General features: G+C 47.6%; 1 protein-coding gene and 1 pseudogene across 1 annotated transcript; both read left to right on the top strand.

The window, feature by feature from the left end:
* Window positions 1–27,572, top strand: part of LOC119951639 — a 63,821-nt pseudogene that overhangs the window by 23,720 nt on the left and 12,529 nt on the right.
* LOC119951153 (endogenous retrovirus group PABLB member 1 Env polyprotein-like) lies at window positions 12,600–25,271 on the top strand. Its single transcript, XM_038774172.1, has 3 exons — window positions 12,600–12,846; window positions 17,347–18,892; window positions 24,981–25,271. Exons 2-3 carry the CDS (start codon window positions 17,982–17,984, stop codon window positions 25,144–25,146), a joined length of 1,077 nt encoding a protein of 358 aa, XP_038630100.1. The 5' UTR covers window positions 12,600–12,846; window positions 17,347–17,981; the 3' UTR covers window positions 25,147–25,271.

Raw genomic sequence — 27,572 nt, 5'->3', positions numbered from 1 at the left:
TCTAAACAAGTATTTCTAACAATGTTTGCAATGTTTTCCATATTGTCTGTGTTACTGCACTACATCGAAGATAATTTGCAGTTATTTCTAGTTAAGAAAAATCACCAGGTAAGTCCTTCTAAATTTGTAATTGGATAATTGGACAAAAAGACGTCGGACCAAAAGACGTGCGGACAAAAAGACGTTGGACCAAAAGACGTGGACGAAGTGTCGTTGGACGAAGTGACGTCGGACGAAAAGACGCGACACGGTGCACTGCAGCCTCACGGCGCCGAGGTCCCAGGTTCGATCCCGGCTCTGGGTCACTGTCCATGTGGAGTTTGCTCATTCTCCCCGTGTTTGCATGGGTTTCGCCCCCACAACCTAAAGGTGTGCAGGGTAGGTGGATTGGCCACGCTAAACTGCTCCTTAATTGGAAAAAATGAATTGGGTACTCTAAACTTAAGGGAAAAAATGTTAAAAAAAGGTTAGCGTGCAGGTTGAGTCAGCAGTTGGGAAGGCAAATGCAATGTATTCATGTCGAGAGGGCTAGAATAGAAGACCAGGGATGTACCTCTGAGGCTATATAAGGCTCTGATCAGATTCCATTTGGAGTATTATGAGCAGTTTTGGGCTCCGTATCTAAGAAGGATGTGTCGGCCTTGGAAAGAGTCCAGAGGAGGTTTATAGGAATGATCCCTGGAATGAAGAGCTTGTCGTATGAGGAACGGTTGAGTACTCTGGGTCGGTACTCGTTGGGGGGGATCTTATTAAAACTGCCGGGATATTGTGAGGCCTGGGTAGAGTGGACATGGAGAAGATGTTTCCACTTGCAGAAAATTATCCCTTAAAACTCTCCAAAAAAATGCCTTTGGCAGGAAAATCGGCAGGCATTGGAAACTAAACAGAAATCACACCAACATGTTCATTTTAACCAACCCTCCAGTGACCCCCCCCCAATCCTGAGCAACCTGCACCTCCAGATATCTAAAGTGAATCCCTGCCCTACGGAATGGCAGCCCCCCCACCCCACCCCTGCCCCCACCCCCGGCCTAAACACCACTGAATACTCACTCTTGTCTAGATTTAATTTGTACCCCGAGAAAGACCCAAACACCCAAAGCAGACCCAAGCACCCGAAGCAGCGGCCTAGTTTCGGGAGCCGTTCAGAGGAGGAGGAGCAGTCTCTGGGTGAGTATAAAAACTCACTTTAACCCGGGGATCGAGGCCTAGTTTCGGGAGCCGTTCAGAGGAGGAGGAGCAGTGTCTGGGTGAGTATAAAAACTCACTTTAACCCGGGGATTGAGGCCTAGTTTCGGGAGCCGTTCAGAGGAGGAGGAGCAGTCTCTGGGTGAGTATAAAAACTCACTTTAACCCGGGGATCGAGGCCTAGTTTCGGGAGCCGTTCAGAGGAGGAGGCGCATTCTCTGGGTGAGTATAAAAACTCACTTTAACCTGGGGATCGAGGCCTAGTATCGGGAGCCGTTCAGAGGAGGAGGAGCATTCTCTGGGTGAGTATAAAAACTCACTTTAACCCGGGGATCGAGGCCTAGTTTCGGGAGCCGTTCAGAGGAGGAGGAGCAGTCTCTGGGTGAGTATAAAAACTCACTTTAACCCGGGGATCGAGGCCTAGTTTCGGGAGCCGTTCAGAGGAGGAGGCGCATTCTCTGGGTGAGTATAAAAACTCACTTTAACCTGGGGATCGAGGCCTAGTATCGGGAGCCGTTCAGAGGAGGAGGAGCAGTCTCTGGGTGAGTATAAAAACTCACTTTAACCTGGGGATCGAGGCCTAGTATCGGGAGCCGTTCAGAGGAGGAGGCGCATTCTCTGGGTGAGTATAAAAACTCACTTTAACCTGGGGATCGAGGCCTAGTATCGGGAGCCGTTCAGAGGAGGAGGAGCAGTCTCTGGGTGAGTATAAAAACTCACTTTAACCTGGGGATCGAGGCCTAGTATCGGGAGCCGTTCAGAGGAGGAGGAGCAGTGTCTGGGTGAGTATAAAAACTCACTTTAACCCGGGGATTGAGGCCTAGTTTCGGGAGCCGTTCAGAGGAGGAGGAGCATTCTCTGGGTGAGTATAAAAACTCACTTTAACCCGGGGATCGAGGCCTAGTTTCGGGAGCCGTTCAGAGGAGGAGGAGCATTCTCTGGGTGAGTATAAAAACTCATTTTAACCCGGGGATCGAGGCCTAGTTTCGGGAGCCGTTCAGAGGAGGAGGAGCATTCTCTGGGTGAGTATAAAAACTCACTTTAACCCGGGGATCGAGGCCTAGTTTCGGGAGCCGTTCAGAGGAGGAGGCGCATTCTCTGGGTGAGTATAAAAACTCACTTTAACCCGGGGATTGAGGCCTAGTTTCGGGAGCCGTTCAGAGGAGGAGGAGCAGTCTCTGGGTGAGTATAAAAACTCACTTTAACCTGGGGATCGAGGCCTAGTATCGGGAGCCGTTCAGAGGAGGAGGAGCAGTCTCTGGGCGAGTATAAAAACTCACTTTAACCCGGGGATCGAGGCCTAGTTTCGGGAGCCGTTCAGAGGAGGAGGAGCAGTCTCTGGGTGAGTATACAGACCTAACGGTAACTTCCTGTTTTCCACTTTTTTTTCAAAAGTGACGTCAGAGGGAAGCTGTGATCTGATTGGTTGATAACCAATCTGCCCCAAATTTAAAACTCGTAAACTTAAATTAAACAAATTAATTAATTAGAGATGGCTGGTCAGGTGATGTGCTTAAGCTGCTTGATGTGGGAGCTGGCAGATCCCATTGCGAGCTGCAGCGACCACATCTGCAGTAAGTGTTGGCCGCTCGAAGAACTCCGGCTCAGAGTTGATGAGCTGGAGTCTGAGCTTCACACACTGAGGCACATCCGGGAGGGGGAGGCTTACCTGGACACTTTGTTTCAGGAGGCAGTCACACCTGTCAGAGTAAATAGTTTAAATCCTGCCAGTGGCCAGGGACAGCAGGGTGTGACTGCAAGTCAGGCAGGTAAAGGGAACCAGCAGTCAGGAACTCAGGAGCCTCAGCCCTTGACCCTGTCCAACAGGTACGAGGCACTTGCTCCCTGTGTGGATGGCGAACAAGGCTGCAGGAAGGATGAGTCAGCTGACCAAGGCACCATGGCTCAGCAGGCCATTCAAGGGGAGGAAGTAAATAGGCAAGTTGTAGTTGTAGGGGATTCTATTATCAGAGGGATAGATAGTATCCTTTGTGAGCAGGATAGAGGGTCCCGCATGGTATGTTGCCTGCCCGGTGCTAGGGTGCGGGACATCTCTGACCGGCTTGAAAGGATATTGGAGAGGGAGGGGGAGGATCCAGTTGTTGTGGTCCATGTCGGTACCAACAACACAGGCAAGTCTAGGAAAGAGGACCTGTTTAGAGATTATAAAGAGCTAGGATTCAAATTAAAAAACAGGTCCTCAAGGGTCATAATCTCCGGATTACTGCCCGAGCCACGTGCAAATTGGCATAGGGAGGCAAGAATAAGGGAAGTTAACACGTGGCTGAAAGAGTGGTGTGGGAAAGAGGGGTTCCTTTTCATGGGACACTGGCATCAGTTTTGGGACAGGGGGGACCTATACCGTTGGGATGGTCTCCACCTGAACCGAGCTGGGACCAGTGTTCTGGCGAAAAGAGTAAATAGGGTGGTCAATAGGACTTTAAACTAGAGATTAGGGGGGAAGGGAAAGTCAGGGAACCAAGAGGTGAAGGAATCAGTGGGAAGCGTAGCTGCTTAGGATTACAAAAAATCACGAAAAGACAGAGCTCAGGAGAGGTTACGATAGTCCCCATCTCACAAAATATGACACAGTGTATGGAAAGGCTCAGTAAACCAAGGTCCACCACACTAAGAAAACAAAAAGGGACAGTCAATAGGGAATTAAAGGTGCTATATTTAAATGCCCGCAGTGTACGGAACAAGGTAGATGAGCTTGTGGCCCAGATTATGACTGGCAGGTATGATGTGGTAGGCAACACAGAGACGTGGTTGCAGGGGGTTCAGGACTGGCAGTTAAACATCCAGGGATTTACAACCTATCGAAAAGACAGAGAGGTGGGTAGAGGGGGCGGGGTTGCCTTGTTAATTAGAAATGAAATTAAATCAATAGCACTAAACGACATAGGGTCAGACGATGTGGAGTCTGTGTGGGTAGAGTTGAGGAACCACAAAGGCAAAAAAACCATAATGGGAGTTATGTACAGGCCTCCTGACAGTGGTCAGGACCAGGGGCACAAAATGCACCACGAAATAGAAAGGGCATGTCAGAAAGGCAAGGTCACAGTGATCATGGGGGACTTCAATATGCAGGTGGACTGGGTAAATAATGTTGCCAGTGGACCCAAAGAAAGGGAATTCATTGAATGTTTACAGGATGGCTTTTTGGAACAGCTTGTGATGGAGCCCACGAGGGAACAGGCTATTCTGGACTTAGTGTTATGTAATGAGCCAGAATTGATAAAAAGATCTTAAAGTAAGGGAACACTTAGGAAGCAGTGATCATAATATGGTAGAATTCAGTCTGCAATTTGAAAGAAGGAAGGTAGAATCAGATGTAAAGGTTTTACAGTTAAATAAAGGTAATTACAGGCGCATGAGGGAGGAACTGACGAAAATCGACTGGAAGCAGAGCCTAGTGGGAAAGACAGTAGAACAGCAATGGCAGGAGTTTCTGGGAGTAATTGAGGACACAGTGCAGAGGTTCATCCCAAAGAAAAGAAAGGTTATCAGAGGGAGGATTAGGCAGCCATGGCTGACAAAGGAAGTCAGGGAATGCATCAAGGCAAAAGAGAGAGCCTATAATGTGGCAAAGAGTAGTGGGAAGTCAGAAGATTGGGAAGGCTACAAAAACAAACAGAGGATAACAAAGAGAGAAATAAGGAAGGAGAGGATCAAATATGAAGGTAGGCTAGCCAGTAACATTAGGAATGATAGTAAAAGTTTCTTTAAATACATTAAAAACAAACGGGAGGCAAAAGTAGACATTGGGCCGCTCCAAAATGACGCTGGTAATCTAGTGATGGGAGACAAGGAAATAGCTGAGGAACTTAATAAGTACTTTGCGTCAGTCTTCACAGTAGAAGACATGAGTAATATCCCAACAATTCAGGAAAGTCAGGGGGCAGAGTTGAATATGGTTGCCATCACAAAGGAGAAAGTGCTAGAGAAACTAAAAGGTCTGAAAATTGATAAATCTCCGGGCCCAGATGGGCTACATCCTAGAGTTCTAAAGGAGATAGCTGAAGAAATAGTGGAGGCGTTAGTTATAGAACATAGAACAGTACAGCACAGAACAGGCCCTTCGGCCCTCGATGTTGTGCCGAGCAATGATCACCCTACTTAAACCCACGTAACCCGTATACCCGTAACCCAACAATCCCCCCATTAACCTTACACTACGGGCAATTTAGCATGGCCAATCCACCTAACCCGCACATCTTTGGACTGTGGGAGGAAACCGGAGCACCCGGAGGAAACCCACGCACACACGGGGAGGACGTGCAGACTCCACACAGACAGTGACCCAGCCGGGAATCGAACCTGGGACCCTGGAGCTGTGAAGCATTGATGCTAACCACCATGCTACCGTGAGGCCCCAATGTTATGATCTTTCAAAAGTCACTGGAATCAGGGAAAGTCCCAAAGGATTGGAAAATCGCTGTTGTAACCCCCCTGTTCAAGAAGGGAACAAGAAAAAAGATGGAAAATTATAGGCCAATTAGCCTAACCTCGGTTGTTGGCAAAATTCTAGAATCCATCGTTAAGGATGAGATTTCTAAATTCTTGGAAGTGCAGGGTCGGATTAGGACAAGTCAGCATGGATTTAGTAAGGGGAGGTCGTGCCTGACAAACCTGTTAGAGTTCTTTGAAGAGATAACAAATAGGTTAGACCAAGGAGAGCCAATGGATGTTATCTATCTTGACTTCCAAAAGGCCTTTGACAAGGTGCCTCACGGGAGACTGCTGAGTAAAATAAGGGCCCATGGTATTCGAGGCAAGGTACTAACATGGATTGACGATTGGCTGTCAGACAGAAGGCAGAGAGTTGGGATAAAAGGTTCTTTTTCGGAATGGCAACCGGTGACAAGTGGTGTCCCACAGGGTTCAGTGTTGGGGCCACAGCTGTTCTCTTTATATATTAACGATCTAGATGACGGGACTGGGGGCATTCTGGCCAAGTTTGCCGATGATACAAAGATAGGTGGAGGGGCAGGTAGTATTGAGGAGGTGGGGGGGCTGCAGAAAGATTTAGACAGTTTAGGAGAATGGTCCAAGAAGTGGCTGATGAAATTCAACGTGGGCAAGTGCGAGGTCTTGCACTTTGGAAAAAAGAATAGAGGCATGGACTATTTTCTAAACGGTGACAAAATTCATAATGCTAAAGTGCAAAGGGACTTGGGAGTCCTAGTCCAGGATTCTCTAAAGGTAAACTTGCAGGTTGAGTCCGTAATTAAGAAAGCAAATGTAATGTTGTCATTTATCTCAAGAGGCTTGGAATATAAAAGCAGGGATGTATTTCTGAGGCTTTATAAAGCACTAGTTAGGCCCCATTTAGAATACTGTGAGCAATTTTGGGCCCCACACCTCAGGAAGGACATACTGGCACTGGAGCGGGTCCAGCGGAGATTCACACGGATGATCCCAGGAATGGTAGGCCTAACATACGATGAACGTCTGAGGATCGTGGGATTATATTCATTGGAGTTTAGGAGGTTGAGGGGAGATCTAATAGAAACTTACAAGATAATGAATGGCTTGGATAGGATGGACGTAGGGAAGTTGTTTCCATTAGCAGGGGAGACTAGGACGCGGGGGCACAGCCTTAGAATAAAAGGGAGTCACTTTAGAACAGAGATGAGGAGAAATTTCTTCAGCCAGAGAGTGGTAGGTCTGTGGAATTCATCGCCACAGAGGGCGGTGGAGGCCGGGACGTTGAGTGTCTTTAAGACAGAAATTGATAAATTCTTGATTTCTCGAGGAATTAAGGGCTATGGGGAGAGAGCGGGTAAATGGAGTTCAAATCAACCATGATTGAATGGTGGAGTGGACTCGATGGGCCGAATGGCCTTACTTCCGCTCCTATGTCTTATGGTCTTAATTTGTACCCCGAGAAAGACCCAAACACCCGAAGCAGCTCCAATATTCCCCCTCCTGACACACTTGGTTCCGACACATATAATAACAAGTCATCGGCAGACAAAGGCACCCTGTGCTCTATTCCCCCCCCCCCCCCCCCCCCACCCCCCGCACTATCCCTTTCCATACCCCAAACGTCTTAATGCAATGGCTGAATCACGAGTGCAAACAGCAGGGGGGACATAGGACTAGTCCCATGGTGGAGAGAAAAGTATCTCGAGTTGATGTTTTTTGTGCGGACACTGGCTCCGGCTCCTTATACAGTAGCTTTACCCAGTCCACAAATCGTGGACCAATCCCAAACCGCTCCAGAACTGCTATCAGTGCCCCCATTCTACTCGGTCAAATGCTTTCTCGGCGTCCAATACCACAACCACCTCTGTTTTCTTCCCCTCTGCCGGCGCCATAACCACGTTCAATGCCCTCTTAACGTTTGAAAAGTGCTGCCTCCCTCACACAAACCCCGTCTGATCTTCACCTGTCACCTTCAGGAGGCACTTCTCCTGCCGACCTGCCAGTACCTTCGCTAATACCTTTGCGTTCACGTTTAAAAGTGATATGGGCCTATACGACCCACACTCCGTCAGATCCTTATCTTTTTACGCAACAGGGAAACCGATGCCTGCCCCAAAGTTTGTGGTAACACCCCCTTCCCTATCGCCTCCTCAAACATCTCCACCATCAGGGGTGCCAGCTTATCCTGCAGACTCACCAGCGAGTTCACACTGGGGAGAAGCCATTCACCTGCTCTCAGTGTGGGAAGATATTACATAGAAAATAGGAGCAGGATGAGACATTTGGCCCTTAGCGCTTGCTCTGCCATTCATTATGATCATGGCTTATCATCCAACTCCATAGCTTAATCCCGAATTCCCCTCTACATCCTTTGATCCCCTTCGCCCTAAGTACGATATCTAACTGCTTCTTGAAAACATACAATGTATTGGCCTCAACTATTTCCTGTGGTAACAAATTCCACAAGCTCACCACTCTCTGATGAAGAAATGACTCACCTCTGTCCTAAATGGTCCACCCCGTATCCTCAGACTGCGACCTCTGGTTCTGTGCACTCCCACCATCGGGAAAATCTTTCCAGCATCTACCCTGTCAAGTCCTGTAAAAATATTATAGATTTCTATGAGATTCCCCTCCCCCTCCCATTCTTCTGAACTCCAGCGAATACATTCCTAACTGATTCAATCTCTCATACGTCAGTCCCACCATCCCAGGAATCAGTCTGGTAAACGCTCGCTGCACTTCCTCTAGACCAAGAACATCCTTCCTCAGATAAGGAGACCAAAACTGCACACAATATTCCAGGTATGGCCTCGCCAAGGCCCTGTGTAACTGCAGCAAGGTATTCCTGCTCCTGTACTCAAATCCGCTCGCAATGAAGGCTAGCATATCATTTGCCTTCTTTACCGCCTGCTGTAGCTGCATGCTTACCTTCAGTGACTGGTGCACAAGGATAACAAGGTCTCGTTGCACATTGCCCTCTCGTAATTTATGACAATTCAGATAATCGTCTGCCTTCTCGTTTTGCTACCAAACTGGATAATCTCGCATTTCCCCAAATTATACTGTATCTGCCATTCATTTGCCCACTCACTCAACTTGTCCAAATCACTCTGAAGGATCTCTGCAACCTCCTCATAGCTCACCTTCCCAAGCAACTTGTGTCATTTGCAAATTTGCGTTTTGTTCCCTCATCTAAATGGTTAGGTGACGCAGTGGTTAGCACTGCAGTCTGACGGAGCTGAGGACCAGTGTTCAAACCTGACCCCAGGTCTCTGTCCGTTTGGAGACAAGTTCTCCAAGTGTCTGCGTGGGTGTCACCCCCATAACTCAAAGATGTTCACCTCTATTTACACAATTCACTCGGTTATGCCGTCTGCAGTCACACCAGGGAGTTCACACTGGGGAGAGGCCGTTCACCTGCTGTCAATGTGCGAAGGGATTTTGTGATTCATCGCATTTCCTGAGGCACCAACAAGTTCACAACTGACTACAAGGATTGGATTCTGCTGTTATTGTTTCTGTTCTCAATTACACCCAGGACTGTATTTTGTTCATTCTGTTGGTCAATGGGGATGGTCAGAGGGTTTATTTCTGCTGGACTGGCCGGTCTCACGGCTTCGTCTCCAGTGGGCTGATTCTCTCTGAGCTTTCTTACGAATATCTGGTTTCACATTTCACAAGGATCAAAGAGTGAAAGTGTGTTTGGAGATTAGAAGATGTTTCATTCCCATTTATGTTTGGAAACCCCCCAAATCATGCCACATTGCCGTGAAGATGGGCTATGGTGGTTACATGGTTCTTTTGTTTAATTTATTTTGGTGTTTGTCACCGAAGAAATTTATTCGGGTGTGAGGGGCAAGTTGTCTGAGGGGCACTGGGAAACTACATTAAATAGTATGGTGGGAGACAGGAAATCACTAATGGTTAAGGAATTATTACAGATTTACACAGGGATCGGTTAGCTCAGTTGGCTGGATGGCTGGTTTGTGCTGAGTGACACCAACAGCACAGGTTAAATTCCCATACCGGCGGAGGTTAGCCATGGTCTGTGTCAGTATTTGTGCTCCACATGATCCTCCACCCACCCCTCTATATCCCCCCCCCCCCAACAGCATCTCCTTCTATTCCTTTCTCCCTCATGTATGTATGTAGCTTTACGTTCAATGGATTCATGTTGTTCATCTCAACCACTCGCTGTGTTAGTGAGTTCCACATTCTCACCACTCGCTGGGTAAAGAGGTGTCTATTGAAATTCCTATTGGATTATTGAATCCGTTCATAATCTTTTTTTTATAAATTTAGCGTACCCAATTAATTTTTTCCAATTAAGGGGCAATTTAACGTGGCCAATCCACCTAACCTGCACATCTTTGGGTTGTGGGGGTGAAACCCACGCAGGCATGGGGAGAACGAGCAAACTCCACATGGACTGTGACCCAGGGCCGGGATTCGAACCCGGGTCCTCAGCGCCATAGGTAGCAATGCTAACCACTGTGCCACCGTGCTAATCCGTTCATAATCTGAAAGACCTCCATCAGGTCACCCATCAGTGTTCTCTTTTCCAGAAAAAAGCAGCCCCAGCATTTCCCAAGTGTTAAATGCTCTCAGTTCTATCTATTATGAATCTTTGTTGCACCTTATCCAGTGCCTTTATTCCCTTTTTCTAAATGGAGATCAGGGGTTGTTTAGCTCACAGGGCTAATCACTGGCTTTGAAAGCAGACCAAGACAAGCCAGCAGCACGGTTCGATTCCCGTAACAGCCTCCCCGAACAGGTGCCGGAATGTGGCGACTAGGGGCTTTTCACAGTAACTTCATTTGAAGCCTACTCGTGACAATAAGCGATTTTCATTTTCATTTTCAATGTTGACAGAGCTCCCAGTGTCGTTGATTCATTGTTTTAAACAAGTTGAACACTTCCTCCGTGCTTTTCAATTCTATCCCTCTGGAATGGAACCCTATATATGGGCTCCACACTTTAGGAAATATGTGAAGTTCTTGGAGAGGGTGTAGAGGACGTTTACAAGAATGGCACCAGAGATGAAGGACTCCAGTTAGTTGGAGTGACTGGAGCAGCTGAATGTCTCTCCTGAAATCCCAGCATCTGGAGGGTGGGGAATGGGGCCATTCAGCCCTTTGGGACCGTGTCGGCTCCCTGTGGAGGAAGCCAGTCTGTCCATTGCCCCGTTCTATCCCCGAATCCCTGTGGGTTTATTTCTCTCAGTGCCCGTCCAATTTCCTATTGCAATCCTTCCATCATCTCTGCATCTCCTATCCTCATAGGCAGTAGGTTCCAGGTTGTTACCACACGCTTTACATGTACACAAGGCTGCTAGAGCGCAGAGGAGTCTATTTGGCCCATTTTTCCCATGCCAGCTCTTTGTACAGCGACCCATTTAATCCCAGAGTTCGACTATTTTGTTTTCTTTTTCAGATTGTACCAAATTCCCTTTTGGAAGTTACAGTGCAATGAGATTCTAGCTCCATTTATGGACAGTGCATTCCAAATCACAACAACTCGCTGTGTTTTACAACAAATAATTGTGCATATGGTGTGTCTGGAATTTCACAAAATGGTGTCAATGACGTGGTTATTATACAAAAGTAAGACTCAACCTTTATCAATAAATTGGTGAGGACACCGAGTGTAATATATCCTCGTTTGTGGACAATTCGAATAAATGTACATTTCTATAAAACCTCTCACTCCCACTGGACCTCCTAAAGTGTTTTAAAGCCTATGGAGAACTTTTGAAATATATTCACTGTTGTAATGTAGGAAGCTGTAAATGCGCATGTGTAATCACATTTAGTTTTTAAATTTATTTCCATTATAAAAAAAAATTTTGAGTACCCAATTCAGTTTTTCCAATTAAGGTACAATTTAGCGTGGCCAATCCACCTACCCTGCATATCTTTGGGTTGTGGGGGTGAGAACAACAAAACCACAGGAAGAATGTGCAAACTCCGCACGGCAGTGACCCAGGGTCGGGATCAAACCTAGGGCCTCTGTGCTGTGAGGCAGCAGTGCTACCCATTGCACCACCTTGCTGCCTGTAAATTGTTATTTTCAAAGCGTATTCACTGGCCTCAGTAATAAGGTCAAGGAAGCCCTTTTATACCTTTAACATGTGCCTTTCTGCAGCCATTTCACCTTCTGTATCTTTTTTATAATAACTATGTATTGATTTCATCGCAAAAAAAATAATTAAATTGAAGTTTATTCAGTAGTGAACATTGATAATGATGTGAATTAATTATATTGCAAAGACTAGATCTTTATTTTAAAAAATAACACGATCAACCAAAACGTTTCCAGAAACTGCAGAGATGTCAGAATTTGTTTGAAAAAATAAATTACTCGATAATTTTGAGAAGTTACGAGATGTGATGATAAAGCCTGTATATAATATTACATGTACTCAGCAGTGTGACCTCCCACCAGTAGTTGGTGTCAGGCATCAGTCAGGTGACATCCGGCTACCAGCAGAAAGTTGTCAGGCATACACGAGGCCAGTCGCACATTGAGAATGTGAAGCATGGGTTAATAGCTAGAACAATCCAGAATTAATGGGACACGTTACAAATAAGGGAGTTATTATTGAATTCGTGAGCCGACTCATGACTGTAAGCCGAATAGCCTTGAGAAACAAGGAAGATGGCTGGATGACGGAATATGAAATGTGGGAGCCGTTGATACTGTGGCTAAACACCTGCTGTTTTTGCTAAAATTGCTATGTACTCATGTGCCAATAGATAAGCTCAAAGTCTGTAAAATCATGTATCGAAACTATGGCAAAAACATGCTATGCTTTGTAATGGGGGCAAGCTCAAGTGAATGTAAGGGACAGCCCCTTAAAAAAACATATAAAGACAGGATGTTTTGAGCAAAACTTTGGCACACTCAGAGATGTTTCTTTGGAATACCTAGAGGGCTGCCCCGATCGTAATAAAGAATATTCAGAAGTACGGACGTGTTCGAGACTTTCTTCCGGACTGAGAGACAAGTGAATTAGAGACACATTCACATTTTGGTGGCAGCGGTGGGATTTCAAAGAGTCTCCACTGAGACTGGTGGCATAAGTGACTGATTGAGTTCGGGAGCGAAGGAGGAATTGGGCCACCATTGTGAGTAAAGTTTTTGCCACTTTGGTATTCCCCTCCGCTGTACCGTCCACGATTCGGCCCCGCTGTCAGCGCTCAGGGACGCTCCTACGAAATCCAGGTCAGTCCGGCGAACCCGTTTAAGGGAGGGAGTGTGACCCCTACAGTAATAGTCACAGGCAGAGTCAGGGACTAGTGCTTTAAGGGAGGGTGTGTAGCCCCTACAGTAATAGCCACAGAAGAGGTTTCGGCATCATCATGATCCTTGCTTTTGTCTAAAAGTGCCCCCGCGATAAGAGGCTTTAGAAGGGTGCGTGATCAACCCTAAGGTAAAATATAACAAGGACGTTATAACCTTGTAGTTAGATAGGCTTGCAGGCACGGATGAGCCTGCCTGAATTGGGCAACGGAGCAGGATAACTCAGTTTAAATTCATGATTGAATAAAGTGGTCCAGGACCATTTAGCCAAATAAACAATAATCGCAAGGATCATTAACTGCCAGTAGTGTTAGAGATGGGTAATACAACCTCTGATAGTGGAAGCGCGTTTCAAACCTTGTGTGAACAATATCCTGAATATTCCAAGCAACTGAGACAATTGTCAGGAGAATTGTATAAAAATTTAGGAGAAGAAAAATGGCCACTGGGGGGAAATCAATTGCATTAAAATTGGGTATAAAATTGACAGAGAAAGAAATAGTTAAAACAGCCAAGGTCTTAAAAAAAAGGAATGCACATATGGGAAAAGAACCAAGTCATTAGGCTATCCGCCTTAAATCTGTATATTAATCCATGTGAATTTAAGCTTAAGTGGGATAAGGTGCTGTCAGGGACTGCGGAGTTCCCAAATCTTATCTCCCAGAATTCTGACATAGTAAACTGCTTTGTTACTGATACTCAGGCCTTCGTGTGAATATTTTCACCCCTAACATTTAGTGTAAGTCTGGAAGGATTTGCTGAGCTGGACGCCGCTTGAGCCAGTGGACAAGGCGAGTAGTCAAACCTTTGGCCACCAAAAATTAGAATCACTTGGCAAGGTGGACAAACGGTGAGGTAACATCCAATAAGTCTGGTATCAAGGCCAAATGAGTAAAAAAGTCAGTTTAAAAATTTATTTTTGGTTTTTGAAGAGCAAAATACTCTGGTAAAAAAAACAATGATCAAAGATGGGTGTGTTTTCTGTGGAACACAGAAAAATGGTGAGATACACAGAAGTAAAGATAAGACAAATAAAGTTAGAAGCACAAATGACATAAATTAAACCTTCACACCATTTGGAAGACAGGCTGGTTTAAAGGAATTGAGCTCTAACTCCTTTAAGCATGTCAATAAAGCAAGTAAAGATACGGCAGTACAGATAACAGCAAACTAGCAAAAGACCTCACAATACTGCCAACAATTACGGCTAACGACTGTCCCGGAATGTCTCAAGGAGAGAAAAATAATCAAATTAAGTGAAGTCCAAAAGATCAGAAAGGGGCTAAAACACTCAATTAGTTTTGTTCAGGAATATCTGAGGATGACTAACCCCCCCCCCCCCCCCCCTCCCAAAACGTAAAAATGGGGAGGAAAATCAATACAAGATTACGGTTAGAAACTTAAGAATGGATACATGTCGAGAATAACTTCAGATCGTTTCAAGCCGTCCAGATAAATTCAGCAGTAATTCAACTCATTTGAAATAAAAGTAAAATAAACATCCAGTAATGTCTCTTTCCAAAAACCGGTTAAATAACGAACATTGAAAATTGAAAGAAAGGATGGGTAATGTCTAAGGTCACATAGCGGATGCCAAGTTCTCCACCACTTTCAATTCTGTACAAAAATGTAACCATTTCAGCAAGCAGGTCATCGGCACAAAGAAATATACATCTCTAAGAATAGCTAATGCCTCTAAAATTAATCAGTGGAAATTGACTTAAATGGAATGACACAGATAAAGTTTTCGAAGGAGAACGAAAAATTTTGTTCAGTATTTTAATTGAGCTCCATTTCAGAGAAAGAGTGAGAGGGTTAGAGAGAGAGAGCCAGAGACAGAGAGAGACAGAGACAGGGAGGGGTAGTTAGATAAAGAGAAAAAGCAACAAGAGTTCCAGAGACAGACAGAGTTACGTAGAGAGAGAGACAGAGAGAGAGAGAGTTTTAGGCATTTAAACTTTGTTCTGAACTATTCACTGTCTCTGTATTCAGACTTTGACTTCAGACCTTGACTTTTTACGAGCTGTGATTATTTGAAAGCTTCAAATTGTCTACGCATTGTCGTTAAAGATTATAGTTTGAGTACAGTTAACAATTTTTTCTTTTCAAAGGCTATCATTGGCATTTCCAGGGTAATTTTGATACACAAGGAATTTTAATCAGGGTGCAAAATCACATATGTAAGAATAAGAAAATATTAGTTTTATGGTGTTCAGTGTAGGTTAGGATAGTTGAAATACATATGACAAATATGATCAAGCCGGTGTTTCATTAGTTCAGGGTTAAAACTTCCCTGACACAAATAATCATCAGTAGGGTGAAACTAACCTGTCTCACAATGCAAATGTTTTAATTATGAGATTGCAGAATTACTTATAAACAACAGATGGGTAAATGAAATATGTCCATGAGTTTCAATAACATATTGTGTTTGCTGAAAGACTTGATAACGGGAATTTGGCAGCACTCCAACTTTTACTCCCAGTCCATTTGAGTGAAAAATATAAAAAAACGTTTAGAGATGCGAATGGCATCATTCCAATTTATCCACCCACTATACGCCCCTTTTTGTCTCTGCAAGACAATTAACCCTTTCAACAAGCTTTTGTGTGTAATCCAGAAGATGTCTTGACACTGGTCTTTTGCTGGTTTGCCTGAGCTCTGGCCCTTTTAATTCTGATAAAGTAATGAACAGTCCACACAGCTGAAGATGCATTTTAATTGGAACTTACAAATCTTAAGTTTTGAATTTTCACCCTCTTAAGGACCCAGACCTGACCATGTTCACAGATGGAAGTGCTTCCATCGGTGAAAGGGGGGAGAGGTTATCAGGATATGCTATAGTCAACCAGGGTGGGGAGACAGTAGAATCAGCAGCATTTGAAACTCCATTCTTGGCCCAGCAAGCAGAATTGTTCGCACTAATACGCGCATGCGCACTTGGAGCAGGCAAAAAAGTAAATATTTATACAGACTCCAGATATGCCTTTGGAGTCGTACATGATTTTGGACAATTATGGAAGAACAGAGGATTCTTAACATCCGCTGGCACCCCAATTTCCCATCAGCAGCTAGTAACCCAATTACTCCAACCTCTTATGCTCCCAGAAAAGGTAGCAGTGATAAAGTGTACTGCCCATACGAAAGGAAAAATTCCAGTAGATGAAGGAAATAGGGAGGCCGACCACCAAGCAAAAGAAACCTCAAAGTCAAAAGCCATGGTAGTGCCCAAAATGATGAGCCAGACTAAAAGCTCAAAGAGCAAGTCTCCCTCTGAAAAACCTATGCCGACCATTATTGACGTAATCCAGCTACAGGAGGACGGATAAAAAGTTATGGGAAGAATTGGGATGTACATATGATAAAGAAAGTAAGCTGTGGGTCACCCCAGCAGGGCAGACATGTATGCCCGATGCTTTGGCAGCCTGGGTGACCGAATGTGTACACTTTGCAACTCACTGTGGTGCTCGCGCTACAGGTGATATATTGTTAAAAACCTGGTGGCATCCCAGACTGCAGGAGATAGCCCAACGAATTAGCAATTGCTGCTTGATATGTCAGCAGTATAACTCTGGGAAGGCTGTCCCCTGTGAGCGGGGGAAAACACCATTGCCCGAGCGTCCCTTTGAGACCCTGCAACTGGACTACATTGAGTCGGAAAGATGCCAGTGTTGTAAGCATGTATTAGTGATTGTTGATGTGTTTAGAAAATGGATAGAGGCCTATACTACTGTAGATAATAAGGCTTCAACTGTAGTAAAAGTTCTTATGCGTGAAATTGTACCAAGGTTTGGAATTCCCTATCGTTTAAGCTCTGATAATGGACCTCACTTTGTGGGACAGATTAATAAAGAATTCTGCACTCTTACAGTTACACTGCGCCTACAGACCCCAGGCAGCTGGGATAGTGGAAAGAGCTAACCAGACTTTAAAGACTAAGCTTTTTAAATTACAAGCAGAGACTGGAGCCACTTGGCTCAAACTATTACCTACTGCACTCTTTCAGATAAGAGCCACCCCAGCAGGAAAGACTTGATTAAGCCCTGCAGAAATCCTGTATGGAAGACCTCTCCGTACTCCATGGGATTGTGAGATTCCCCAAGAGGTCCAGTTCCATCACATGACTACAGAAATGGCTAATTACATAATAGCCTTAACTAAAGTATTAAAGAGTCTCCACTTGCGAGTATGTGCCACGCAAGAGGAAGTGCCACCCTTAGCTAGCTCCGATATTGTGCAACCAGGAGATCATGTGATGATCCGCAATTGGACACGGAAGGGGTTGGAACCACGTTGGGAAGAACCGTTCCAAGTTCTCCTAACCACCCCCACGGCAGTCAAAGTTGAAGGACGCATTGCGTGGATTCACACCCACCACTGTAAGCTAGTGAAGTTTTCGTGATTATTAACTCTCGTTTTAAGTTTTAGGTGCAAACGACCTTACTCGGACTAGGAGCAGGACCCCACAATGAAGCTGCTCTTTTTACTAGTGATCCTCGCCAGCGCCATCCAGTTTACATTCACTAGCGGCCGGCGATGTAGACCCGGCGGACGAATTCTGCACCTTTGTCGTGAGGACACCTTTAGCTGTGCCAACAGCACCACAGATGAGACCTTGTGGACGGCGACCCCGGTAGATACCTGCACCGCCATCATTGATCAAGACGAGCAGAAGCCTCGGTTCCTGACTATCCGCAGATGCCTGACCTGCGATCGCTACGCTTGCCGGTGGGACTACCGGTGTACGAGGGAAAGGCAAGCCACGAGTTCCTGAATGTAACACTATTCATACTCACCCGCCTACCAGGAGGAAGCGGGCAATGCACCACGTGACTGTGAATTCATTCCTGTTTATGTCTTATACTTATGCAAAGAAATTGAATGTCTCCTCTTGTTGGGTATGTATGCATGTTCCCAGCCATGCCCATGGGGGTATTCCTTTGGTCCCTCATTCCTATTTGATCGAGTATGTCGCAGAATGGGCTCTGCGACGTAATCGCACCGATCCTGATAATGATACACAAGATATGATAGATTAGCGATCGGCCGGGTCCAATATGAACAGGTTTCAAAGATGGTGGTGGCCAAAATTTACTGTAACCCATCAGCCGCCCTACCTGATCCTCCCCAAGTATGCTAAATTTCCAAAAGGTAGTATATGTTTTAAAAAGGATCATGCCAATGGTGCCCACCCAGTAGGTACCAGCCAATGTAACCAGACCTTGATTTGGCAACCACCCATAACTAATCTTACACAAAAAGGTTTGATCACCTTTAATTGGTCAGCAATAGAAAACCATACTAGTGGCGGCCCCTGGAGGGGGGAGCCGACTAGAATCATGCTGATGGATGCCAAGGGGAACTTGACCTCGTACAATGATACCTATTTTATATGCAGACATAAAGCATATCCCTGGTTGCAGGAAAATTGGTCGGGTTCTTGCTATATGGGTATTGTAATCCCTGGCATCACCCATTATACAGATCTATCCAAACATCCCCATGCCCGAACCACTAGGTCCCTTGTGCCTTGGGAGGTGATAGCTACTGTCCTTTGGCCGCAGTTCGGCTGTATTAGATCTCTCCAAAAAGTCACCAAGCTCCGGGATATATTGGAGCAGGTGGATAATGATACCGCGAAAGGACTCAGTGAGCTCAACACAGAGTTAGTAGCTGTTCAGATGGTTGCCTTACAGAACCGCATGGCTCTAGACTACCTCCCCACCAGTGAGGGAGGTACATGTGCTGTAGTGGGTTCTGAGTGCTGTACTTATATCCCTGATAGCTCGGAGAACATTACTTACCTAGTGGACCACATTAGGGATGGGGTAAAGAGGCTCCGCCAGTCCTCCTCGAACGACTGGTGGGGAGGGCTGTGGTCTAGTTCCTGGACCACCTATCTGTTTCATGGATTTATTATCTTTATCGTTATTTGCCTTTTGCTATGTATCATTGTAACTTGTGTTAAATGCTTTTGTTTTTTTAAAATAATTTTTTATTGAAATTTTTCGATACAAACATTTACCCCTACTACATTTTAAATTATAACACAACAAATCCCCCCTGGAAAATCCTCCCCACGCCCTCCCCCGCGCGCACCCCCCCACCCTCCCCCCCCCCCCCCCCCCCTCCCCCGCGCTACCAGTCTAGCAACCAAACCGTTTCTCCCTTTCTGCCGATGGCCTCGGGCAGTCATTGCCCGCGACCCCCCGCTGACGTGCTCCCTTCGTTGCTATCCCCCCCCCCCCTCCCTTCCCCCCCCCCCCCTTTCTCCCCGGGTTGCTGCTGTTTCGGCCTCCAGTTCCTATCTCTGATCCAGAAAGTCAAGGAAGGGCTGCCACCGCCGGAAGAACCCCTGTACCGACCCTCTCAGGGCGAATTTGATTCTTTCCAATTGGATGAAGCTTGCCATGTCGTTTAAACCAGGTGTTAACACTTGGTGGCCTTGTGTCCCTCCACTGAATCAAGATCCTTCTCCGAGCTACCAAGGACGCAAAGGCCAATATTCCGGCCTCCCCTGCCTCCTGTACTCCTGGCTCCACCCCAACCCCAAAAATCGCTAGCCCCCACCCTGGTTTGACCCTGGTTCCCACCACTCTCGATACCGTCCCCGCCACCCCCTCCCAGAACTCTTCCAGTGCCGGGCACATCCAGAACATATGTACATGGTTCGCAGGGCTTCCCGAACACCTAACACACCTGTCCTCACCCCCGAAGAACCGACTCATCCTAGTCCCCGTCATATGGGCTCTGTGCAGCACCTTAAATTGGATGAGGCCCAACCTTGCGCACGGACGACGACGAATTGACCCTCTCTAAGGCATCCGCCCATGTCCCATCTTCTATCTGCTCTCCCAGCTCCGCTTCCCACTTGTCTTTCAGCTCCTCTATCGATACCTCCTCCACCTCCTGCATTATTTTGTAGATGTCCGAGACCTTCCCTTCTCCGACCCAGACCCCTGACAGCACCCTATCACTCACCCCTCTATCGGGAAGCAAGGGAAATCCTTCCACCTGTCGTCTGGCAAATGCCTTCACCTGCAGGTATCTAAACGTGTTCCCCGGGGGGAGCTCAAATTTCTCCTCCAGCTCTCCCAGGCTCGCAAACCTCCCCTCTATGAACATGTCCCTCAGTTGCCTGATGCCCGCCCTGTGCCAGCTCTGGAATCCCCCGCCAGTGTTCCCCGGGATAAATCTGTGGTTCCCTCTCAGTGGCGCCGCCATCAGACCCCCCACTTCCCCCCTGTGTCGCCTCCACTGCCCCCAGATTTTAAGGGTGGCCGCCACTACCGGACTCGTGGTATACCTTGTGGGGGGGAGCGGCCATGGTGCCGTTACTAGCGCCCCCAGGCTTGTATTGCCGCAGGACGCCCTCTCCATACGTTTCCAAGCTGCCCCCTCCCCCTCCATCACCCACTTGCGCACCATCGATGCGTTCGCCGCCCAGTAGTATCCGGAAAGATTGGGTAGCGCTAATCCTCCACTGTCCCTACTCCGTTCCAAGAAAATCCTTCTCACTCTAGGGGTGCCATGTGCCCACACATAGCCCATAATGCTGCTAGTTACCTTCTTGAAGAAGGCCCTGGGGAGAAAGATGGGCAAGCACTGGAACAGAAACAAGAACCTCGGGAGGACCGTCATTTTGACTGACTGCACCCTCCCTGCTAGCGACAGCGGTACCATGTCCCACCTCTTGAACTCCTCCTCCATCTGCTCCACCAGCCTTGAAAAGTTCAGCTTGTGGAGGGTCCCCCAGTTCCTTGCCACCTGCACCCCCAAGTACCTGAAGCTCTTTACTGCTCTCTTAAAGGGGAGCCGCCCAATTCCCTCCCCCTGATCTCCCGGGTGTATCACAAAGACCTCACTTTTACCCACATTTAATTTATATCCCGAAAAGTCCCCAAACTCCGCTAGTATTTCCATTACCTCCGGCATTCCCCCTTCCGGGTCCGCCACATATAACAACAAATCATCCGCATAGAGTGATACCCGATGTTCCTCCCCTCCCCTTGTCAGTCCTCTCCACCCCCCTGAACCCCTCAGTGCCATCGCCAACGGTTCGATCGCTAATGCAAATAGTAAGGGGGATAGGGGGCATCCCTGCCTGGTACCTCGATGGAGCCCAAAATACTCTGACCTTCTCCCGTTTGTAACCACACTCGCCATCGGGGCCGAATACAGCAGCTTCACCCACTTGATAAATCCCTCCCCAAACCCAAACCGTTCCAGCGTCTCCCACAGGTATTCCCACTCCACCCTATCGAATGCCTTCTCCGCATCCAGTGCTACCACTATCTCAGCCTCCCCCTCCACTGCTGGCATCATAATCACATTCAACAGTCTCCGGACATTTGTGTTAAGTTGTCGTCCCTTTACGAACCCCGTCTGGTCCTCATGGATTACCCCTGGCACACAATCCTCTATTCTGGTTGCCAGGACCTTTGCCAACAGTTTGGCATCTACATTCAAGAGGGAGATAGGCCTGTAGGACCCGCACTGTACAGGGTCTTTGTCCCGCTTCAGGATCAAGGAGATCAGGGCCTGTGACATTGTCGGGGGCAGAACCCCCCCCCCTCGCGCCTCATTGAAGGCTCGCACCAGCACTGGACCCACCAAGTCCACATACTTCTTATAAAATTCCACCGGGAACCCATCCGGCCCCGGCGCCTTCCCCGCCTGCATCTGGCCTATCCCTTTAACTAGCTCCTGCAGCTCTATCGGCGCCCCCAGCCCCTCCACCCGTTCCTCCTGGACCTTTGGGAACCTCAATCTATCGAGGAAGTTCTCCATTCCCCCCCTCCTCCTGGGCGGCTCAGACCGGTACAATTCCCTGTAGAAATCCCTGAAGACCCCGTTCACCTCTTGCCCCTTCTGCACTACGTTCCCTCCCTTCTCTCTCACTCCCCCAATCTCTCTGGCTGCATCTCGCTTGCGCAGCTGGTGTGCTAGCATCCTGCTCGCCTTTTCCCCGTACTCATAGACCGCGCCCTGTGCCCTTCTCCATTGCGTCTCCGCCTTCCTAGTGGTCAGTAGGTCAAACTGGGCCTGTAAACTGCGCCGCTCCCTCAACAGCCCCTCCTCTGGTGTCTCCGCATATCTCCTGTCCACTTCTATAAGTTCCCCCACCAGTCTCTCCCTCTCCTGCCTCTCCTTCCTTTCTCTGTGTGCCCTTATGGAGATCAGCTCTCCTCTGATCACTGCTTTCAGGGCCTCCCAGACTACCCCCACCTTCACCTCGCCCGTGTCGTTCGTGCCCAGATATCTCTCAATGCCCTTCCGGACCCTTCCGCACACCTCATCGTCCGCCAGCAGCCCCACATCCAGGCGCCACAACGGGCGCTGGTCCCGTGCTTCCCCAGTTCTACCTCTACCCAGTGTGGTGCATGGTCCGAAATCGCAATGGCCGAGTACTCCGTGCCCTGCACTCTCGAAATCAGCCCCCTGCTCAGTACAAAAAAAGTCTATTCTGGAGTACACCCTGTGGACGTGGGAGAAAAAAGAATACTCCCTCGCCCTTGGCCTGCCAAATCTCCAAGGGTCTACCCCCCCCCATCTGCTCCATGAACCCACTTAGCACCTCTGCCGCTGCCGGCCTCCTATTCGTCCTGGAACTCGATCTGTCCAGCCCAGGGTCGAGCACTGTATTGAAGTCCCCCCCCATGATCAGGCCCCCTGCCTCCAGCCCCGGAATGAGGCCCAACAGGCGCCTCATAAAACCCGCGTCATCCCAATTCGGGGCATACACATTCACCAGCACCACATTCTCTCCCTGCAGCCTACCCTTCACCATCACGTACCTACCCTCCTTATCTGCTACCACCTGCGCCGCCACGAACGACACCCTCTTTCCCACCAAAATCGCCACCCCCCGGTTCTTTGCGTCCAAGCCTGAGTGGAACACCTGTCCCACCCACCCCCTTCTCAGGCGTACCTGGTCTACTACTCTCAAGTGAGTCTCCTGCAACATTGCCACATCCGCCTGCAGTCCCTTTAGGTGTGAAAAAACCCTTGATCTCTTGACCGGCCCATTCAGCCCCCTCACGTTCCAAGTAATCAACCGGGTCGCTGAGCGACCCGTCCCTTTCCCCTGTCTATTAGCCATGTCCTGTCCCCTGTTCGCCCCGGGTCGACCCTCCCCTTCTGACCCGTTCCCCATGGCGATGGCCCCCCCCCCCTCTCTCCTCCCGTTCTTCCCTTCCCGTCCTCGGCCTTTCCAGCAGCAACCCGGTATCCCCCCCTAACCCCCCTTCCCCCCCCCTCCCCCCCCCCCCCCCCTGGCTAGGACCCCTCCTAGCCGCGGTGTATCCACCATCGTACTCCCGAGAGTCAGCTGGTTTTCGCTGACCCGGCTGCCCCTGCCACACTCCGACTCCTCCCGATGTGGGGGGGGAGGGGCCTCCCCCCCCCCATGCCATCCCTCTCTGACCCCGCTTCAGCGCGGGAAAAGCCGCCATTGCTGGCCACACCCCACTCTTCTCTCCTCCCACTTCCTCCGTCCCGCGCGCGGGAAACAGGGGAAAGCCCGCGCTTTCGCCCGGCCACACCCTACCCCGCCATCTTCAATTCCACCCCCGTCCCCATCCAAGCCCATAAACAAGCCCCCTTAAAACGAGAGGAAGAAAAAAGAGAAAAAGAAAACACGCATAACCAACTTGCACCCCCCCCGTCCCGCCTCCCCAACTTAACAATATAACAATATAAATAACAAATCTCAAATAAATACATAAATACATAACTATACCTGCATAACTAAATAACTACCCAATAATAACGTATTTAACCATCACCCTCCATCGAACAGAACAGTAACCATAACCCTTAAAGAACTGATCAAAAAACAGTAAAAAAGCCCCCCCTACAACAACAATAATTAAGGGAAGTTGGCAACGGGAAGAGACACACAAAAAGGAACAAAGAAACCCCCCATAACACAAGTTTCAAAGAAACCAAACGATCCATCAACTTTAACCAAGTTCCGACCTGGCCTAAGAAAGACATGGGCCACTTGATCAGTCAAGGGTACTCGGGCGTCCTCGACCGCCGGCGTTCCCAAGTTCTAGTTCAGGTCCAGCTTTTCCTCCCGAACAAAAGTCCATGCCTCCTCTGGGGTCTCAAAGTAATGGTGCTGGTCCTTGTAGGTGACCCACAAGCGCGCTGGCTGCAGCATTCCGAACTTGATCCTCTTTGCGTGCAGCACCGCCTTCGTCCGGTTAAACCGGGCCCGCCGCTTTGCCACCTCCGCACTCCAGTCCTGATATATCCGCACCGTCGAATTCTCCCATTTGCTGCTTTTCTCCCTCTTGGCCCACCTCAGCACTTTCTCCCGATCACAGAAACGCTGGAATCGCACCAGCACCGCCCTCGGGGGCTCGTTCGCCCTAGGCCGCCTAGCCATGACCCGATATGCTTCTTCCAGCTCCAGGGGCGATGGACCGGCCCCCTCTCCCATCAGGGAGCTCAGCATCTCCGCTACATATTTCGGGAGATCAGGCCCCTCCAGGCCTTCTGCTAGGCCCAGGATCCTCAAGTTCTTCCGCCTCATTCGAGTGTCCAGCTCCTCAAAGCGGCTCTGCCATTTCAGGTGGAGTGCCTCGTGCACCTCCACCTTTCCCACGAGGACCGTGGCCTCCTCCTCCCTTGCAGTCATCTCCTGCTGCAGCTCTCTTATCGACGCCTCTTGGGTCGCCTGGGCCCCCATCAGCCTTGTGGTCGTCGCGTTCATAGACTCTAAGAGTTCCACTTTCAGCTCCGTAAAACACCGGAGGAGAGCGGCCTGCTGCTCCTACGCCCATTTTCTCCAATCTTCTAGTGCGCCACCGGCCGCCATTTTGGTCCTCTTCCCCCGCTTTTTTCGGGGAGCTGCTGCCGCTTTTTTTGTCGCCCCACTCCGAGTACCGACCATAAAGTTGGTCTCACTCTCCTCAGGGAGCCTTCCCCCACCGGGATTCGTCTTTACAGTACCGTCGGGGCCCTCCAATCGGCCCTTAAACACCTTTGTCGCAGGAGCTGCCAAATGTGCGACTTAGCTGGTCATAGCCGCAACCGGAAGTCGTTAAATGCTTTTGTAATCATTTAGGCGCCTCTGTGATGCCACAGATGCTGCAGCGGCTTTCCCAGTTAGACAAGCAGGACTTAGTAGATGCCGGAAATGTGTATGAGGACATTGGACCAAAGGATGATTTCCCGGAGGAATTCCTCAGACTCTCAAGGATAAGTGCCTGAGGGCTGTGTGATCATGGAATGATCAAAGGGGGGACTGAGAATGTGAAGCAAGGGTTAATAGCTAGAACAATCCAGAATTAATGGGACACATTAGTGGAAAGTTACAAATAAGGGAGTTATTATTGAATTCGTGAGCCGACTCATGACTGTAAGCCGAATAGCCTTGAGAAACAAGGAAGATGGCTGGATGACGGAATATGAAATGTGGGAGCCGTTGATACTGTGGCTAAACACCTGCTGTTTTTGCTAAAATTGCTATATACTCATGTGCCAATAGATAACTTTAAAGTCTGTAAAATCATGTATCGAAACTATGGCAAAAACATGCTATGCTTTGTAATGGGGGCAAGCTCAAGTGAATGTAAGGGACAGCCCCTTAAAAAAACATATAAAGACAGGATGTTTTGAGCAAAACTTTGGCACACTCAGACGTGTTTCTTTGGAATACCTAGAGGGCTGCCCCGATCGTAATAAAGAATATTCTGAAGTACGGACGTGTTCGAGACTTTCTTCCGGACTGAGAGACAAGTGAATTAGAGACACATTCACAACATAAGGGTAGTTCCAAGAGAGTCTAATGTAACTCTGTGATAACTTAGTCTTTACAGCATTCTGATCATTACCTTACCACGTGTACATGAAGAAATCATCGTTCTGGCTAATTCACCAGCGGTTCTGTAAAATCATTGCAAGACAAGATCACAGAACACAACACGAGACATCATATTCTGCCAAGAATAGGGCAGCACGGTGGCCTAGTGGTTAGCACAGCTGCCTCACGGCGCTGAGGTCCCAGGTTCGAATCCCGGCTCTGGGTCACTGTCCGTGTGGAGTTTGCACATTCTCCCCGTGTTTGCGTGGGTTTCGCCCCCACAACCCAAGAAAATGTGCTGAGTAGGTGGATTGGCTACGCTAAATTTCCCCTTCATTGGAAAAAATAATTGGGTAATCTAAATTAAAAAAAAAAAATATTCTGCCAAGAATATGTTGGCTAGGCATTGGTGTAATGGTATTGTTACTGGGCGAGTAATCCAGAGACCCAGGTTAATGCTCTGTGGATCTGGGATCGAATCTGCCTGTGACAGATATTGAAATTGAATAACAGTCTCGTATTAGAAGTCTAGATAACACTCTTGATTGTTGTGAAAACACATCTGGTTCATAAATGTCCTTTTGGAAATCTGCTCTCCTTACGTGTCCTGGCCAACACGTGACTCCAAATCCACAGCAATGTTGTGGTTGATTTGTAAGTGCCCTCTGAAATAGCCTCACAAGACACGCAGTTCAAGGGCAATTGGAATGAGCAGTAAATGCTGGTCCAGCCAGTGACCCCCACCTCCCATGAATAATTTTTAAGAAGACTTTTCAATTTGAAGACAAGTAAGAAACTGTCTCTTTGATTGGATTTGATTTATTGTCACGTGTACCGAGGTACAGTGAAAAGTATTGTTCTGCATACAGTCCAGACAGATCGTTCCTTCATGAAAAAACAAAGTGCGGATCTTGGCAGTTTGCTCAGTTCACAAAAGAATTTAGTGGCTTTGTAGGCGTAGATTAAGATTTTAATCACCATCCGAAACATATCTAGACAGCTCATATAGACAGACACAAACAATACTGTAACTGAACTAGAGGAAATGTTAGAGATTTAACTGAACCACATTTTTGAAAGTTTTGGCCTCAATGATGGAGAAACAGGAAAAGCCACTCAGGGAGATGAGGAAATCCAGGCTCAGTGCGGGTTTGCTGTCACCCCTTCTTTCTTATACATGAACGGTATTTAGGCTGCAAATCGTTTCACACCAAAACACAGAGGGGTCAAAGATAAGCAACACATAATTCTCAATTCACTTTCATTTAATTATATTTGACTTTGTTTGAAAGCTGTCTGTGGTCAAACTGAACAAAGATTCATGGGATTTCTGTTACCCAGTGAAAAGGTTTCTTTTCTTGGTCAGTCATGTTTGCAATTCAATGGTGTATATTTCAGAGTTATTCAGGGTGAAGACTCGAGAGCTATTCAATTCAAAATGAAGTCATATATAACAAGTAAATATGCTGATGTTCAACATTAAATAATGAAACAAATGTTGAGTAACATTGGTGGAAATTTTCTGTAGGAAGATAAGAATGATGCATTAATGATTGAACAGAGCACTATTCCATTAGATATTCACTGAACAAATGCTAAAGTTCATTATAAGTTCTCTATCTTATGGTCTTACAAATTGAGACATCTGTTTTAAAGGAACAGCTGTCTTCATGTAATAAGTGACCTGGCCTCCCAGCTGAACCATTGAAAGCTGCAGCAAGACTGTGCAGTTGAATGTTGCACAGGTCCGTTGGTACTGTGCTTCCAACTGTTTCTGTAGCATGGAGGTTATCACATTCACCTAACGCGCAAAAGGTGTCTGGTTCAAAACTAG

Source organism: Scyliorhinus canicula, chromosome 17 (genome assembly GCF_902713615.1).
Source record: "Scyliorhinus canicula chromosome 17, sScyCan1.1, whole genome shotgun sequence".
Taxonomy (NCBI): domain Eukaryota; kingdom Metazoa; phylum Chordata; class Chondrichthyes; order Carcharhiniformes; family Scyliorhinidae; genus Scyliorhinus; species Scyliorhinus canicula.
Note: the sequence above shows the minus strand (reverse complement) of the source record. Positions and strands in the feature narration are given on the sequence as shown.